The sequence below is a fragment of the Athene noctua genome, chromosome Z (assembly GCF_965140245.1).
Source record: "Athene noctua chromosome Z, bAthNoc1.hap1.1, whole genome shotgun sequence".
NCBI lineage: Eukaryota > Metazoa > Chordata > Aves > Strigiformes > Strigidae > Athene > Athene noctua.
This window is the reverse complement of record NC_134077.1, coordinates 42946918-42960815: the sequence shown is the minus strand read 5'-3', so window position 1 is coordinate 42960815 and position 13898 is coordinate 42946918. Positions and strand designations below refer to the sequence as shown.

General features: G+C 40.2%; 1 protein-coding gene across 10 annotated transcripts in view; it reads left to right on the top strand.

Annotated features, from left to right (window-relative positions):
• The window catches only part of PIGG (phosphatidylinositol glycan anchor biosynthesis class G (EMM blood group)), a 103625-nt gene that overhangs the window by 28688 nt on the left and 61039 nt on the right, over positions 1-13898 (top strand). For 9 of the 10 annotated variants that reach the window (XR_012635493.1, XR_012635492.1, XM_074931486.1 and 6 more), the window contains one exon: positions 6918-7381. Coding sequence is in view for 8 of the 10 variants with exons in the window: in XM_074931486.1 (XP_074787587.1) it covers positions 6918-7381 (464 nt within the window). In the remaining 2 variants the exon portion in view is untranslated. Of the gene's footprint in view, positions 1-6906; positions 7386-13898 lie in introns of those variants that run through there. The other variant, XM_074931491.1, reaches the window with a different exon arrangement.

The window sequence follows — 13898 nt, the reverse complement described above, 5'->3', positions numbered from 1 at the left end:
ATCTGTGTAAAATTTGCAGATGTTCCACTTCAGTAGAGTTGAGAGCAATGACAACAAATTATAGCTTTCTCCTCCAGGTTGGTAGTCTCAAAGCAATTCAGTTTGTGATCAGAAATCTTTCTTATGTGGCTAGAGATAATTCCTTGTGACACCCACTGCTGTAGGAGTAAGTTTAAAGTAACTTTATACGACACAGGAAAAATGCTCTCCTAATAGGTCAAAGACAAATCTAGGAGGATGCTGCTATTCTCTGTCTATTACTAAACTTAGAATAGGCGGTTATCAAGTATTGGTTGACAGGTACTAACTCTGCCTTTTTCAGTTTGGCCTGAGTCTTAGGGTTTCATTCCCATCTGTTCTTGTCATGTTTTCGTCCTTTTTGGTGAGAGACAGCTGCTGGTGTGAACAACTTCCTTCAGGTGGCTTATATATTGCTAATAGAGCTGCACTGTCAATGATCACAGCAGCAATTGCAAAATGTCTCCTGGTATTCAAAACCTGAGTTGGGTGGAAGGGCTTTACTTATAAAAGGAGTTAATTATTAGCTCCCCGAAAGAGGCAAATAATTTCTCAAGGAATACCTAAAAAGAAGCACCCATATAATCCATGCTGTTCCACTTTTAGAATGAACCCTTCTGAGGAACTTTAGAGGAGGAAGTGCCATTTCCATACCCATAATCTGTTGGCCATTTCTGATGATTGCATCTATAATAGTCAGCAATGCCTAGGGAGCATGGACAGCAGTATGTGTGAGAAGTCTTTATCCCTTCTATTTAATTTGTCTTCCTTCCCTACTCCTCATTTGTCTGTACCTCTGCTTTTGAGGACAAACTGAGCAAAACAGATAAACTGCTTAGAAATTATATCCAGGACACTGTATACAGTTTCCTATCTTTGCCTCTAGCACGCTACATTCCACATATGAGAGACCACTGCAACTGGAGATTTCTCCCTGGTTGATGGAGCTTCAGATCCAATCCCTTGTTGCTTGAAGAAGGATTTTACAGCAGCAGCTTGTCTCCTTTTCCTCTTTGGTACCAATTATGAGACCATCTGGAATTCAAGAAGTATAAAAAACCCCTTTTATTCACAAGTGAAATTTGGTATCACTGGCAATTACACTTCTGTCATTTTAGGAGAGGGATTAGTAAGTGTCTGTTGGACATGAAGGTACTTACTTTCATGTCACCTTTGAAAGTATCTCCATGTGGCCATAATGGAACTGTTATTGATTCAAGCATTTCCTGTTTGAAGTAGAAATTTGGGGGAATATCCAAAATCGGTGCATACATGTTTTCTGGAGTTTTACATAGCTGGCACCTCAGGATGTACTGGCAGATGATCAGATCATCTACTTCAAGTTGATAATACATGAATGAGGAGGTTTTCAGCAATGTTTTCCAGAAGGTTTGTGTGTTTGTTTTTCTGAGGTTGGGGCAGATAGAAATAAAAAAATTCTCCATCCCAGGTCTGTCTGTGATCATACTCCTACCTGAAACATATCTGAAAATGTGGGAAGCTGAAGTATATCTTAGGAAGTGTAGGCAATAGTACTTCTGGTTGAGGCAGACATGACTTTGTATCCAGACCTGTAGAAATCAATTTTTGTCATCACATCTTCAATCCTATTCCCTAGGTGACTAGATTGCTGGATGTCTATGCCATCTCATCAGTCAGATAGGCTTCGCCGTTTCTGTTCAAGTTACAAAGCAAGCTTGAAATATTTGTAGGTTTAGTTATTAAGTTCCTCCATTCCAGGCATGTATAAATAAAAGCAGTGACCTGGATTTGATTTACGTTTTCACCAGTCTCAGGGATGTTTCAGAATGATACGGTGTTTTTTTTGCAGCTGGCTGCTTATAAAAAGATAGAGCCTAGAGAATATGAAAGGAGAAGCGGATAATCTAGTGCCGCTCACAGTGTGGATGTGAGAGGTTATTTACTGGCAACTGAATCACAAACACTGTAATTCACAAACATTTATATCCCACCTTCCATCTCCCTTTCCAATAGAATGGCTAGACTTCGGTGGGGAAAGTGGTTGTATGCTGTGTATATATGCTGTGGGTTGATCTTGAAGGCCTTGTATGTGACTTAGGAGTATTACTTCTGCTAAAATATGTCTTGAATCAAAGTGTGTGTGTCCTGTGCATCCCTGCAGTGCAAATCTGTGTGTGGCCTCCACTTTTGAAAGACCTCTGAAGCCCTGCTTTTCTGAATAAAATCCTGAATCAAGGTCTTGCCAGTTAAAAAAGCTAAAAGCCTTTTCTCATCTCATACTATATAATAAAATGTAGGTATTTTTAAATTAATTAAGATAAACTCTCCTGTTAATGGCTTCAGAGTGATTTTTTCTTCAAATTGTTTCTGTTCACATCTAAAGATTTCTCTGAAGCGCTTCTCATTTGTAATGCTTTTTTTCCACTGTGGCTCAATATAGAAACTGATTACCAAGTTCATGAATTTTCTGAAGACCAGTGCAGGCAATGTTAGCATCTGCTTCCTGTTATTTATAGGTTTTGATTACTCTGTTTCTAGCAGCACCAGTCTCTTCTTTTAAATGACACTTCAGGTTTTAAATAGGTATGCAGCCCTTTACAAATTCCAGAAAATCATAAAAAATTTTAACTTCTTGTTCATAGCTTTTCTCCAGTTGCTTGGTATTTGACTTAAGTATAGTATTTACTGCTACTACTAGTTGTATTTTTCCCCTATTTTGGACAGAAATCAAAGCCAACAGTTTTTTGAAAATAGAACGTGAAAGTTAAAACTTGTCAAATACAGCTTTTGAGAATTTTCATTATGCAGAATTAGTGGTTTTTTCATTACATAAACAAAATGTCTCTCTTTCTGGTTTTTGTGTTTTGTTTTGTTTTGTTTTTTAAATACCCTGTTCATTTAAAAATATTTTTCTTTTTTCTCCTGTGTGTGATATTCTAATTGAATTGAATGATGAAACATTTTTCTGCAATTGTAGCTAAAAGGTTTTTGAATTTTTTGACTTGGTGAAAAAAAAAAAAAAAAGGTGATGGGATGGTGCCTTTTAGCTTTCAAAAATTATCCCAAACTGCTGTGAAAATGTAGGAGCAAGTGTGGTCTATAGTATTCTGTCATAAGAAAGTTATCATCTTTGGGAGTCAAGACTGACTGCAGGGAGCTCAAATATCAGAAGGGAACAGAATTATAAGCATTTAAATTTTGAGTGATGGTGAGCATGAAAAATAAAACATTTCTCATCTGAAGTGTGATTGTGAAATTCCTCAGGCATTAACATATGGATGCTTAATTTTTGTGAGAAAGAGCTTTACTCTCAACCATACAGAAGCCACATAACAAATTGGACCCAGATGATATACTACTGGAGGTTTTATTTCAAAGTGAAGAAAATTTAAGTTTTCTGGGCAGAGATACGTATATATCATTGTTTATATACTGGCACTTCTGCAAGTTAGCAACATACATCAAAGATAAGGCAAAGAGATCAGTTTCTGTGTTACTTAATTACTAATGCTGATGTATCAAATGTTAAAGCAACCTGGGCTTCAGACATTGTAGGCTTGAATTGAAAGCCTGGCTTTTATAAATTTCTAACCCAAAGATTCTGTATTAAGTTTGTTTGCCAAGATACCGGTGCGAGTCATATGAGTCTTTTAGTATCTGAAGTGTCTGCTGAGTTCCTGAGGGTAGGAGATGTTCAGCAGCTAGAAAGAGTGAGCTGTGAATATCAGAGTAGGACCTGCATTTCTGTGTCTGTAAACCAGATGTAAAAACTAAGTACAATATAAGTAATCTAAGGTCAGGCTGTATAAAAAACCTGTAATGATAACATTGCTAATAAGACACAGTTCATATAAGAGGGATTACCAGCAAATTTAGAAAAACTCGGTGAAGCTATTTTCAGTATTTCTCGGATCATGAAGGCTCAGGAGATTATAATCTCCTGATTATATTTGAAGGATAATTTTTCTTTTTTGCATAGTGGCTAACTCTGATCTGAAATGTGGTTTATCAGTAAATGCCATTGGACTTTGATGTGAATATAGCAGTAAATTTCTTCTCTTTTCACTGGAGTTGTGAGAGTCAGACAAGTAGGCAAGAAGTGATGGTTTTCTGACACTGGGACATTTCACACTAACACCATAATTTTGCATGTTCCCTATTAATAATATATCACTTCTCAGTTTTCATATCAGTGCTGACAGCAACCAGCTAAAAGAGAGCAATCCTTCCATAGATTTTATGTTATGTCTTATAAAGAAGACAAATGAATTGTATTGAAGACTGGTTCATCTGCATTTGTTGAGGATCTCAGATTCCTCTGTCTCTGCAAGCAGATGGTGTTTATGTGCTCACTCATTTAGTTAGCCAAGATCTTTAAGGTCAGCGTAATGGAATTATTAGAGTTTAAACTCTCTGTAGTTTACTGTTCTAGTTTGTGACTTCCGTGGTGTTTGGTCTCTGCACAGACTGCATCTCTACCTTGTCCTTTTGTTCCAAATACCAGGTTATGGTATTTGATTTTTCAGATTAGAATACTAAACAAAAAGGAGTAGCCTTTAGAGCAACAAAGAAATTTCAAAGCTAGTAAACGTATATTGGGCCTGGGCAGTTTTTCAGATTATGACTCTTCTAAATTTCAGATTGTGACTGTGCTAATTTTTTTAGTGGTTTTTTTTTTTTTTTTCCCCTGTTATTGTTGTATGTAAATTTATGGGGACTTTTTTGTTGGTTTTGTTTTTAAATGAAGTGACTTTGGTGTAATATATTTCTTTAATAACAGAAGAAATGGAGGTGATGTGAATAAGTGGTAACTTTAACTATGCCTTCTTCAATCTTTTACACGTTTTATAAAATCTTGATTTTGAAAAATGTGTTTTACTCAAAGCAAAATTCCAGATAGTGTTAACTAGCTTCTTGCATCGTGTGTTTGTTTTCCTCTCCATGTTACATCATCTTGCTTATTGAACAAAAATGCAATGCATATGCTGCTGTCAATAAATCTTAAGCATAAGTGAGACTTGTGTCTAAGATACTCAGGGATATTTGTATCATTTACACCCACTTGTTACCCGCTCTAATATTAGTGAGTTTCTACATTCTATATTCTCTATTCTTCTAATAAATGGTTCAAACAGTTCAGGAGTTGTAGTGTACTATGCATCTTTGAATGTATGTTGTCTGTAAGATTTATCTGTATTAATATTCAAGGCATTTTTAAAGTTTGTTCATAAGGTCAAATGTAGGAGGATGATGTGGCTGAAAGGTGCAGTTGAAGAAATTAACATGAATGTAGGTTCAGAGATCTTTGTTCTGAAGTAAAAATTGCATGCAGTAGTTAAATTGTTAATCAGGTGTTTAAAATACCAGTTTAAGAGATACTCTGTGGTATTCTCTAATAGAGGAAAAATTAATGAGAAAACAAAATGGTAAAGGTCAAACAAATTTGACAGTGTCTTTCCAAAAATGCTTCACAAGTATGTTTGTTAAGGTATGTTAGGAAGTCCCTGCTGATTCTGATGGCCTTGAGGGCTGGGGCACTTGTCCTGCCTTGCTGCTGGAGCCCAGCTGTGCATGCCTAGCCAGGGCCCCTGTCCCCATCTTTGGCATAGACTTTGAGAAGATAAACAGACAGAGGTCCCTACAGTCAGTGGCTCTGTGACCTCTCACACATAGATGTGCATTCTGGGACCTCCAGTTATTGATGCAGACTTACTAGCTTGGTGATCCATCGTTGCTTTTCCTGTTGCTGACAACATGGTCTCTCGTGCACTCACAGCTGCTGGCACATCGGGCACACAGTCCTGATGGCCTGTGGTCCCCACTCTGGTCTCTGGCACATGGATCCTCACATGCTGAAGTCACTCTGGCCTTTTTATCCCTCCTCCTCTCCCTTTGTCCCCAGCCTTCAGCCTGTTCCTTACCACCCCATCTCCCCCACCTTTGACACTTTCCTGAAGCATTGCTTTATGTTTGTATAGATCCACAGGCACCATCAGATATCCATAATATTCATGTTCTGTCACTTCCCCCTTTATCTGTTACAAAGTCAGAGCTATACCTGGGGTTTCTTAATGGCCTATTGATAAGTGGCTGAAGAGTTTTGGTCATCTTTAGGATCTCCCTTAGTGCTTACTTACCAGATTTGTGTCTCCATGTGATCTTTTTATGCCTTTCTATTCTACTTTGTATTCCCTGTGAGATGAAAAGGTCTTCTACCTGATAACATCAATGAACCCCCCACATGCCCTTATGCTCTCTTTTTAGCTGTATCATCAAGGGCAGTGATGATAATGCAATTCCAAGCAGCTGCTGTGAATGGGAAATCAAACTAATGGAGGCATTATACAAGAACATTACAGTTTTAGATAGGCACAGCATTTGAAGTAAGTAATAGATGGGTAAGGTTTAAAGTAGATTTTACAATGAAAGACACATTTCAAGCTAAGCAAGGTTAAGGGGTGCAACCAGGCTGTCTGCAAGTAACTTTTGTTAATTTGAGTAGTGAAGGCTGTCACTGTACTGAGTTGAGGGTAGCACAGATTTAAACTATTAGAAAATTACATATTATCTGTATCTCGAGTTTAATTTTTGCAGGATTTCTATTTTTACTTCTACAGTTGTGCATCAGGGAGAGCGCTTGTTTCAAACTTTGTGTCACAGGGTGGTAGGGAATCTTAATCTGTATGACTGTGATGATTGTTCATAGATAAGTTTTTTTCCTTTAAGTATGATTATGTTGCAATGGTAGCTAAATAGACTACACTAAAATGATTATTTTATAAAATTGGGGGATTTTTCAAGAGAGAAATAATTTGTCTCACTTGTTTTCTTAGAGGAAATTGCTGTAAGCACACTTTGCTTAAACAAGTTAAATTTTTATACACTTTCACCACTGTTGTATTTTATTTTGTTTCCAGAATCCAGTTGTGTTCAGTTCCAGCTGGTCAGAAATAGATATGGTGATTCTGGCTGGAACAATTGGCCATGTTTTGAGTTTGGGGGCAAGCAGTTTTATAGAAGAGGAACATCAAACCTGGTATTTTCTTATCAATACTCTTTGTTTGATGCTGTGTCAGGAACTTTGTAGAAATAATTTTCTTCTGAAACAATGTGACCCTCAACATAGCACCACTGTGAAACACACTTTTGATAGTATCGGGGAAGCCTCTGAGTACAAGAATATAGACATTCCAGCAGCAGGAATTGGGCATTCAGAATTGGGCAAGACCACTTCTTCAGCTGAATTCCTAAGAGGGTCTGATAAGTGGATAAGCTTAGCAAGTCCATGGATCATCCTTATTTGCTGTCGGCTACTTCGATCCTTGAATCAGACAGGCATCCAGTGGGCTCATCGACCAGACTTTGGACATTGGCTGACAAGGTAGGTATCTGATTTATTGTCATACTTTCTGTCTTACTTTAAAATCACTGTGGGGTTTTTTTGTGAAATATGTATACATTTCTATACAGTCTCTGTTTAGAAAGTGCTGCAAACATGCGAAGTGGGTAAACAGTGACATAACAAGGAATTTTTCTTGATATTTCATGCAGGAGTAATTCCTTGGATACTATCAATAATTTATAATTCTTTTCCTGCACTATGACTTATCTAATTAATGCCAGTTATATATAATAGGTTTATCAGAGGCAGAAAGTAAATATTTTCCTTGTGTAAGTCAACAGTGTCTGGTTTGGGAAGTAAAAAAATGCTTGATAGAGTTAAGCCCTTGAAATAAGGCAGAAGGCTCTGCTCAGTTCCAGACTTTATGAAGTTGCAGGAGAAGATGCTGCATATAGAATTCTTTCTTGTCTGTCACAGATATTTTAACATGTGGGTGGAAAACTCAAGGAATTTTTCAAGTGTAGTATGATAAACAAGAAGGGGAACTTTTTATAACTTGAAGTACACTGGAGAAGGGCTTCTACTTTTTCTGCTATCTTTTAGTATTGTGAAGAACTACAGTAAGTACTCAGTGATAAAAAGTACTTGATATTTGAACCATCTTCTGTACTTCAGCTGATGGATGGAGAAGCAGTACCTTGTGACTGACTAGTAAAGGTTTTTTCATACAGCTGATGGAGAGGCTGTGCTATGTAAGATGGAAATTGTTTGCCAATATCTTACAACATGTGGATGAAATGCCATTCATAATTCATTAAAAGCGACATGAGCAAATGAACTAATATAAGACTTCTTACTTATTGGCAGCCTCAAAGATAACATGTTAATTGCTGTGACAGGCAGGAGTGCTGAAAGACAGGAGTTGTAAGGGAATTTATGACATTGTAGCAGTTGTTCTATACCAAACTTTCACCATGCATTCCTCCTCTTGAGATGAGTTGAGGGATTGAGGAAAGAATGTCATATTCTCAATGTTAAGTCCACATGACAGGGAACTCCTTCATTGTGAGTGAAGCCAGTGTGTGAGCGGGATTAGGTGTGATCTGGTGCGACTGGGAGAATTTTTATAATTAATTCTTAGCATATTCCAGAGATTTATTTGTCTAATAACTTCCTGAGTCAGATGTTTTCTTCAGACTGTCAGCCCTTTTCTTTGGAGTGTACTAGTTCCACAATGCCATGAAGTTCTTGCAGACTTGATGTTCTTGCAGCTGAAAAATTGTGTTAGTTTCAGAGATATGCTTTTGCTCAAATGGTCCCTCAGGAATATTTACTGACACTTGGGAATGTTACCAACCTTCTAAGAATTGTGTGTGCGTGCCTGGACTTAAGGTCCGAAGATCCTGTATTGGTTAAGCGTGCTCCCACATCTGATTTCCTGGTGCTAGGTATGTCCGTAGAGCAACAAAACCTGTTATAGCCTTGGGCTGTGGGGAATGAGGGAGATAGCACAGGTAGAACGTGGCCTGCAGGTAGAGCAGGTGCTTCTAGGGCTTCCTGATTTATAATAAAAGCTAGGAAATCCTGTGTGGAGGTTTGAACTCAGACAGCAGCCAGACGCCGTTCACCTCCCCCTCCCCCTCTGGTAAGTTAGGGGAGAGACAAAGAAGAGAATTCGTGGATTGAGTAAAAAGAAAAAAAAATACTAAATATAACAAGAGAACAACAGTAACAATAGTGAGTCCAAAAGAAAACGGGTAAAATGCAACAGTGGCTTACGGACCGCAGTGACCACCCCCCCAGCAACAACATGGCCGAGGAGCAGCCGCGTGCAGTGCGGCACCGAGAGAAGGAGACCACCCACCTGGGCATGACCTCACAAGGTATGAAATACCCAGTGAAAATTAACTCCACCCTGGTTGAAACAAGGACATCCTGTATGTCCAGGAGCCTGTCAGGAGCTTCTAATCAATTTGCTCAGGTAAACCAAGGTTCTTTACATCTGTTCTTAGTCTTTCTTTTTTTTTTTTTTTTTTTATTGAGGAGGGAGGAGGCTATTTTTTTTTTTTTTTTCTCATATTAATTTGAATTGGCATGCTTTGCAAAACTCCTGTCCATCTTTGAAAACAACAGAACCACAGGATGGTTGAGGTTGGAGGGTACCTCTGAAAATTACTTGGTTCAGTCCCCCTACTCAGAGCAGAGTGATCTGGAATAGATTGTTCAGATCCTTGTCCAACTGGGTCTTTGATATCTCCAAGCATGGAGACTCCACAACTTTCATGGGAAACTTATTTTCTTTTTCCAAAAATATTGTTCCTTGTGTTTAAACAGAATTTCCTATATTTCAATTTGTGTCCATTGTCTCTTGTCCTTTTGCTGGGCACCACTGAGAAGAACATGGCTTCATCTTTTTTTAACACCATCCATCTCCAATCAGGCTGGTAAGATCCATACTGATCTTTTTCTTCTTGAGGCTAAATAGTCTCAGTGCTTTGAGCTTCTTCTTGTATGACAGGTGTTTGAACCTCATTATCATTTTTATAGTCCTTCACTGCAGTTGCTGCATTATGCCTATATCTTTTTCTGTACTGGATAACCCATAACTGGAGCCAGGGCTGAGCACAGGGAAAGAAACACATTCCTCAGCCTTCTGGTAACATTATTCGTAATGCAGCCCCAAATGCTGTTGGTCGTCTTTGCTGCAAGGGGACATTGCTGTCTCATGATCAAGTCAGGGTCCACCAGGATGCTCAGAGACATCTTTGGAAAGATGGTCAGCCCCCAGTCTGTCCTGATGTGTGTAGCTATTTGTTCAAGGTTCAGAACTTGTCTCTTCTCTTTCTTGAACTTCATCAGGTTGGGCCATTTCTCCAGTCTGTTGAGGTGCCTCTGAGTGGCAGCACACCCATTTACTGTATCAACCACTCCTCCCATTTTTCTGTTGTGTGCAGACTTGCTGAGGGGGCACTCTGTCCCATTGCCCAGATCATTAATGAAGATATCAAATAGTGCTGGCTCCAGTACGGAGCCCTGGGGTTAATCCTTTGTGACTGACATTCAGGTGGACTTTGTGCTGTGAATCGCAACCCTATGAGCCCAGCAGCTGAGCCAGTTTGCTGTCCACCTCGCTGTCCACCTTTCCTAGCCTGGACTGCATCAGTTTGCCTGGGAGGATGTTATGGGAGGTGGTGTTAAAAGCCTTGTTAGAGCTAAGATAAAGAACATTGCCTACTCTCTGCTCTTCTACCGAGCTAGTCATCTCATCACAGAAGTCTTGTCAGGCTGATTAAGTATTATTTCCTCTTCATAAAGTCATCACAACTGCAAGCTGTCTGCCTCCCCCTTCAGTAAGGCTGAAATACAGCAGCTAAGTATCAAAACCGAAACTTCAGGTTTTTAGAGGTGAATTGCTCCCAGTGCCTCCCCACCAAATTATAGCCTCACATTGGGTATGTTTCCTTGGGTCTTGAAGCAAGTAGAAGAGAACAGGCCCTACGGCTATAGTCTTAGACTATGACTGCTTGTTTGGCTGTAGTAGTATATTAAAGGACCTTGTCTTACACGGCAAGGTAGTTACTGTCTTGCTCCTCCCCTCACTGGACCTGCACTTTACCAGCACAGCTGTTGTTTTGTCAGTATGGTGAACTAAATCATTGAATAGATGTGGCTGGAAAAATAACCCAGGATGGTGTGGGAAGCTCGTGGCTTTCAGATGGATCACTTCCCACTCTCATTTACCTTCCAGCTTCACAGGCAAATGGACTGATTAAGTAACAGGAATGCAGGAAGGGAGGAAGAGTGTGCAAGCCAAGCACTGCTGCTGTTGAAATTTCTGTAGAAACAAAATGTGGAAGTATCTGCATCTTTTGAAGTTCTGCAGCCTTTAACAGTTTTTTCTTTCTGCCATTGTCTAGCATTCCTTACAAAAACCCACTTGCCTTTTAAATCTAATTAGAAAGAAGCAATGATTCACAAACTTCTGCTTTTGGGAGCTTTAGAAAGATTGTTCAGAGTACTGTGCCATGGCAGGGTAAGAGAGGCTGCCACAGGTCTGCCTTCTTGCTTTCACTGGTGTAATTACTTCTGCCGTGTTTAGGGAGCAATTGAAAGAGCAGAACCCTGGCAGCCCTGTCACAGTTTGGCTCGGACTACTGTGGAGCTACAACCTGATGTAAATGAATGGACCAGTTTTTAGTCTAACAGGAGAGTAGAATATATGTCACCATGCCAACATACACTTTAATTGCTTTATAACATTAAAAGATTACCCAAATAGCAGTATTTGAAGTGCACAGGTTTTGGACTTGAGTGGGGGATTTAGGTGAGTTCTTGGGTCTGAAATGGACAAGCTTCAGAAAGATCAGTCAACAATGCAACTAAATATTTGTACATCCTATGGTTTGTAGAGTGTCTGTGAATTCCTATTTGTCAAGCATTCTTGCATTTTCTTTGGTTGGAGTTTTTAATGTCTTTGTTGCTTCTCCTTCACAAGAGAACAGGGTGGTAGAGATATCTGTTTCCCTAGTGTTTTAATCAGGATTAAGATGATGTTTTTTTCTTATAGCATATATTAAAAATTGGTGATAAGCTGAGTTGCATAAAACACTCATTCCTCTTCCCAAAATGCATTGCTAGTCTGTAAGGTTGATTGTTATTCTATTTTTAGTGTGTGTTTAATTTGCATATTTATGTCTTAATAGAACATTTTTTAGTAATAAGAAATTAGAACCTTAGATCACATGTGCCCTTGTTAGTTTGAGTTAAAGCTACTCAGGCTTTTCCTAGCCGGCCTTCAATTTTTCTCTAATGTAAACTAATGTAGAACTAACCTCTTTTTCACCCTGTATTGGCATTTTAGATATCTGTGCTCATGCTCGGACTAATATTTTGCGTATCTTGACAGTGCTTAAGAGGCTCAGAGACTATTGTGCATGTTTGTGCATGGAAAAATGTAAGCAGCAAAACATGGATCAATCTACCTGCAGTGTGTTCAGTTTGGCTACTAGGGCTGCATTCAACAGTGCTGAAGTAAGGAAAATGTGCTTTTTTATTTGCAGAGACTTGCAAAACCTTCCACAAAGGAGAGAAAAAAAGGCTTTAGTAGGAAAAAGGGTAAAACTGGCTGCTTGTGACTTGGATGGGCACAGGCTTCACTGGGTAAAAAACTGGCTGGATGGCCGGGCCCAAAAAGTTGTGGTGAACGGAGTTAAATCCAGCTGGCAGCCAGTCACGAGTGGTGTCCCCCAGGGCTCGGTTTTGGGGCCACTCCTGTTTAACATCTTTATTGATGATCTAGATAAGGGGAGGGGATCAAGTGCACCCTCAGTCAGTTTGCAGATGACACTAAGTTGGGTGGGAGTGTTGATCTGCTCGAGGGTAGGGAGGGTCTGCAGAGAGACCTGGACAGGCTGGAGCGATGGGCTGAGGCCAACTGGAGGAGTTTCCATAAGGCCAAATGCCAGGGGCTGCCCTTGGGCCACAACAACCCCCAGCAGCGCTACAGGCTTGGGGAGGAGTGGCTGGAGAGCTGCCAGTCAGAGAGGGACCTGGGGGTGCTGATTGACAGCCGGCTGAACAGGAGCCAGCAGTGCGCCCAGGTGGCCAAGAAGGCCAATGGCATCCTGGCTTGTGTCAGCAATAGCGTGGCCAGCAGGGACAGGGAAGGGATCTTACCCCTGTACTCGGCACTGGTGAGGCCGCACCTCGATTCCTGTGTTCAGTTTTGGGCCCCTCACTACAAAAAGGACATTGAATGACTCGAGCATGTCCAGAGAAGGGCAACGAAGCTGGTGGAGGCTCTGGAGCACAGGTCGTACGGGGAGCGGCTGAGGGAACTGGGGGTGTTTAGTCTGGAGAAGAGGAGGCTGAGGGGAGACCTCATCGCCCTCTACAGCTACCTGAAAGGAGGGTGCAGAGAGCTGGGGATGAGCCTCTTTAACCAAGTAACAAACAACAGGACAAGAGGGAATGGCCCCAAGTTGTACCAGGGAAGGTTTAGACTGGATATTAGGAAGCATTTCTTTCCAGAAGGGGTTGTTGGGTGTTGGAATGGGCTGCCCGGGGAGGTGGTGGAGTCCCCATCCATGGAGGGGTTTAAGAGTCGGGTTGACATAGCGCTGAGGGATATGGTGTAGTTGGGAACTATCAGTGTTAGGTTAATGGTTGGACTGGATGATCTTCAAGGTCTTTTCCAATCTGGATGATTCTAGGATTCTGTGATAAGAAAATCAGACGGTACATGAAGCAGAAAAGAACATGGAATCCTTAAATTTTCCTGAAAGTTGACTTTTCTTTTTAATTAGTTAGTATTCACTTATCTTCATTTGGCTGTTAATCTTGGTCAGAGCTGATACTTGGAATGTGTCAGAGCTGCTATGTGGCTCACTGTAGGAGGAGTGAAGCTGTCAATGACAGTGCCAGCTTGCAAAAATTGACGAGGAGAAGCAACAGCAGCACCACGGGAAGATGATAATATTTTCTGGTAATAATATACTTGACCTTCCCCATATGCCCTTTCCCCCAAAGCTAGCATACCATGTGACTCCTATGTATT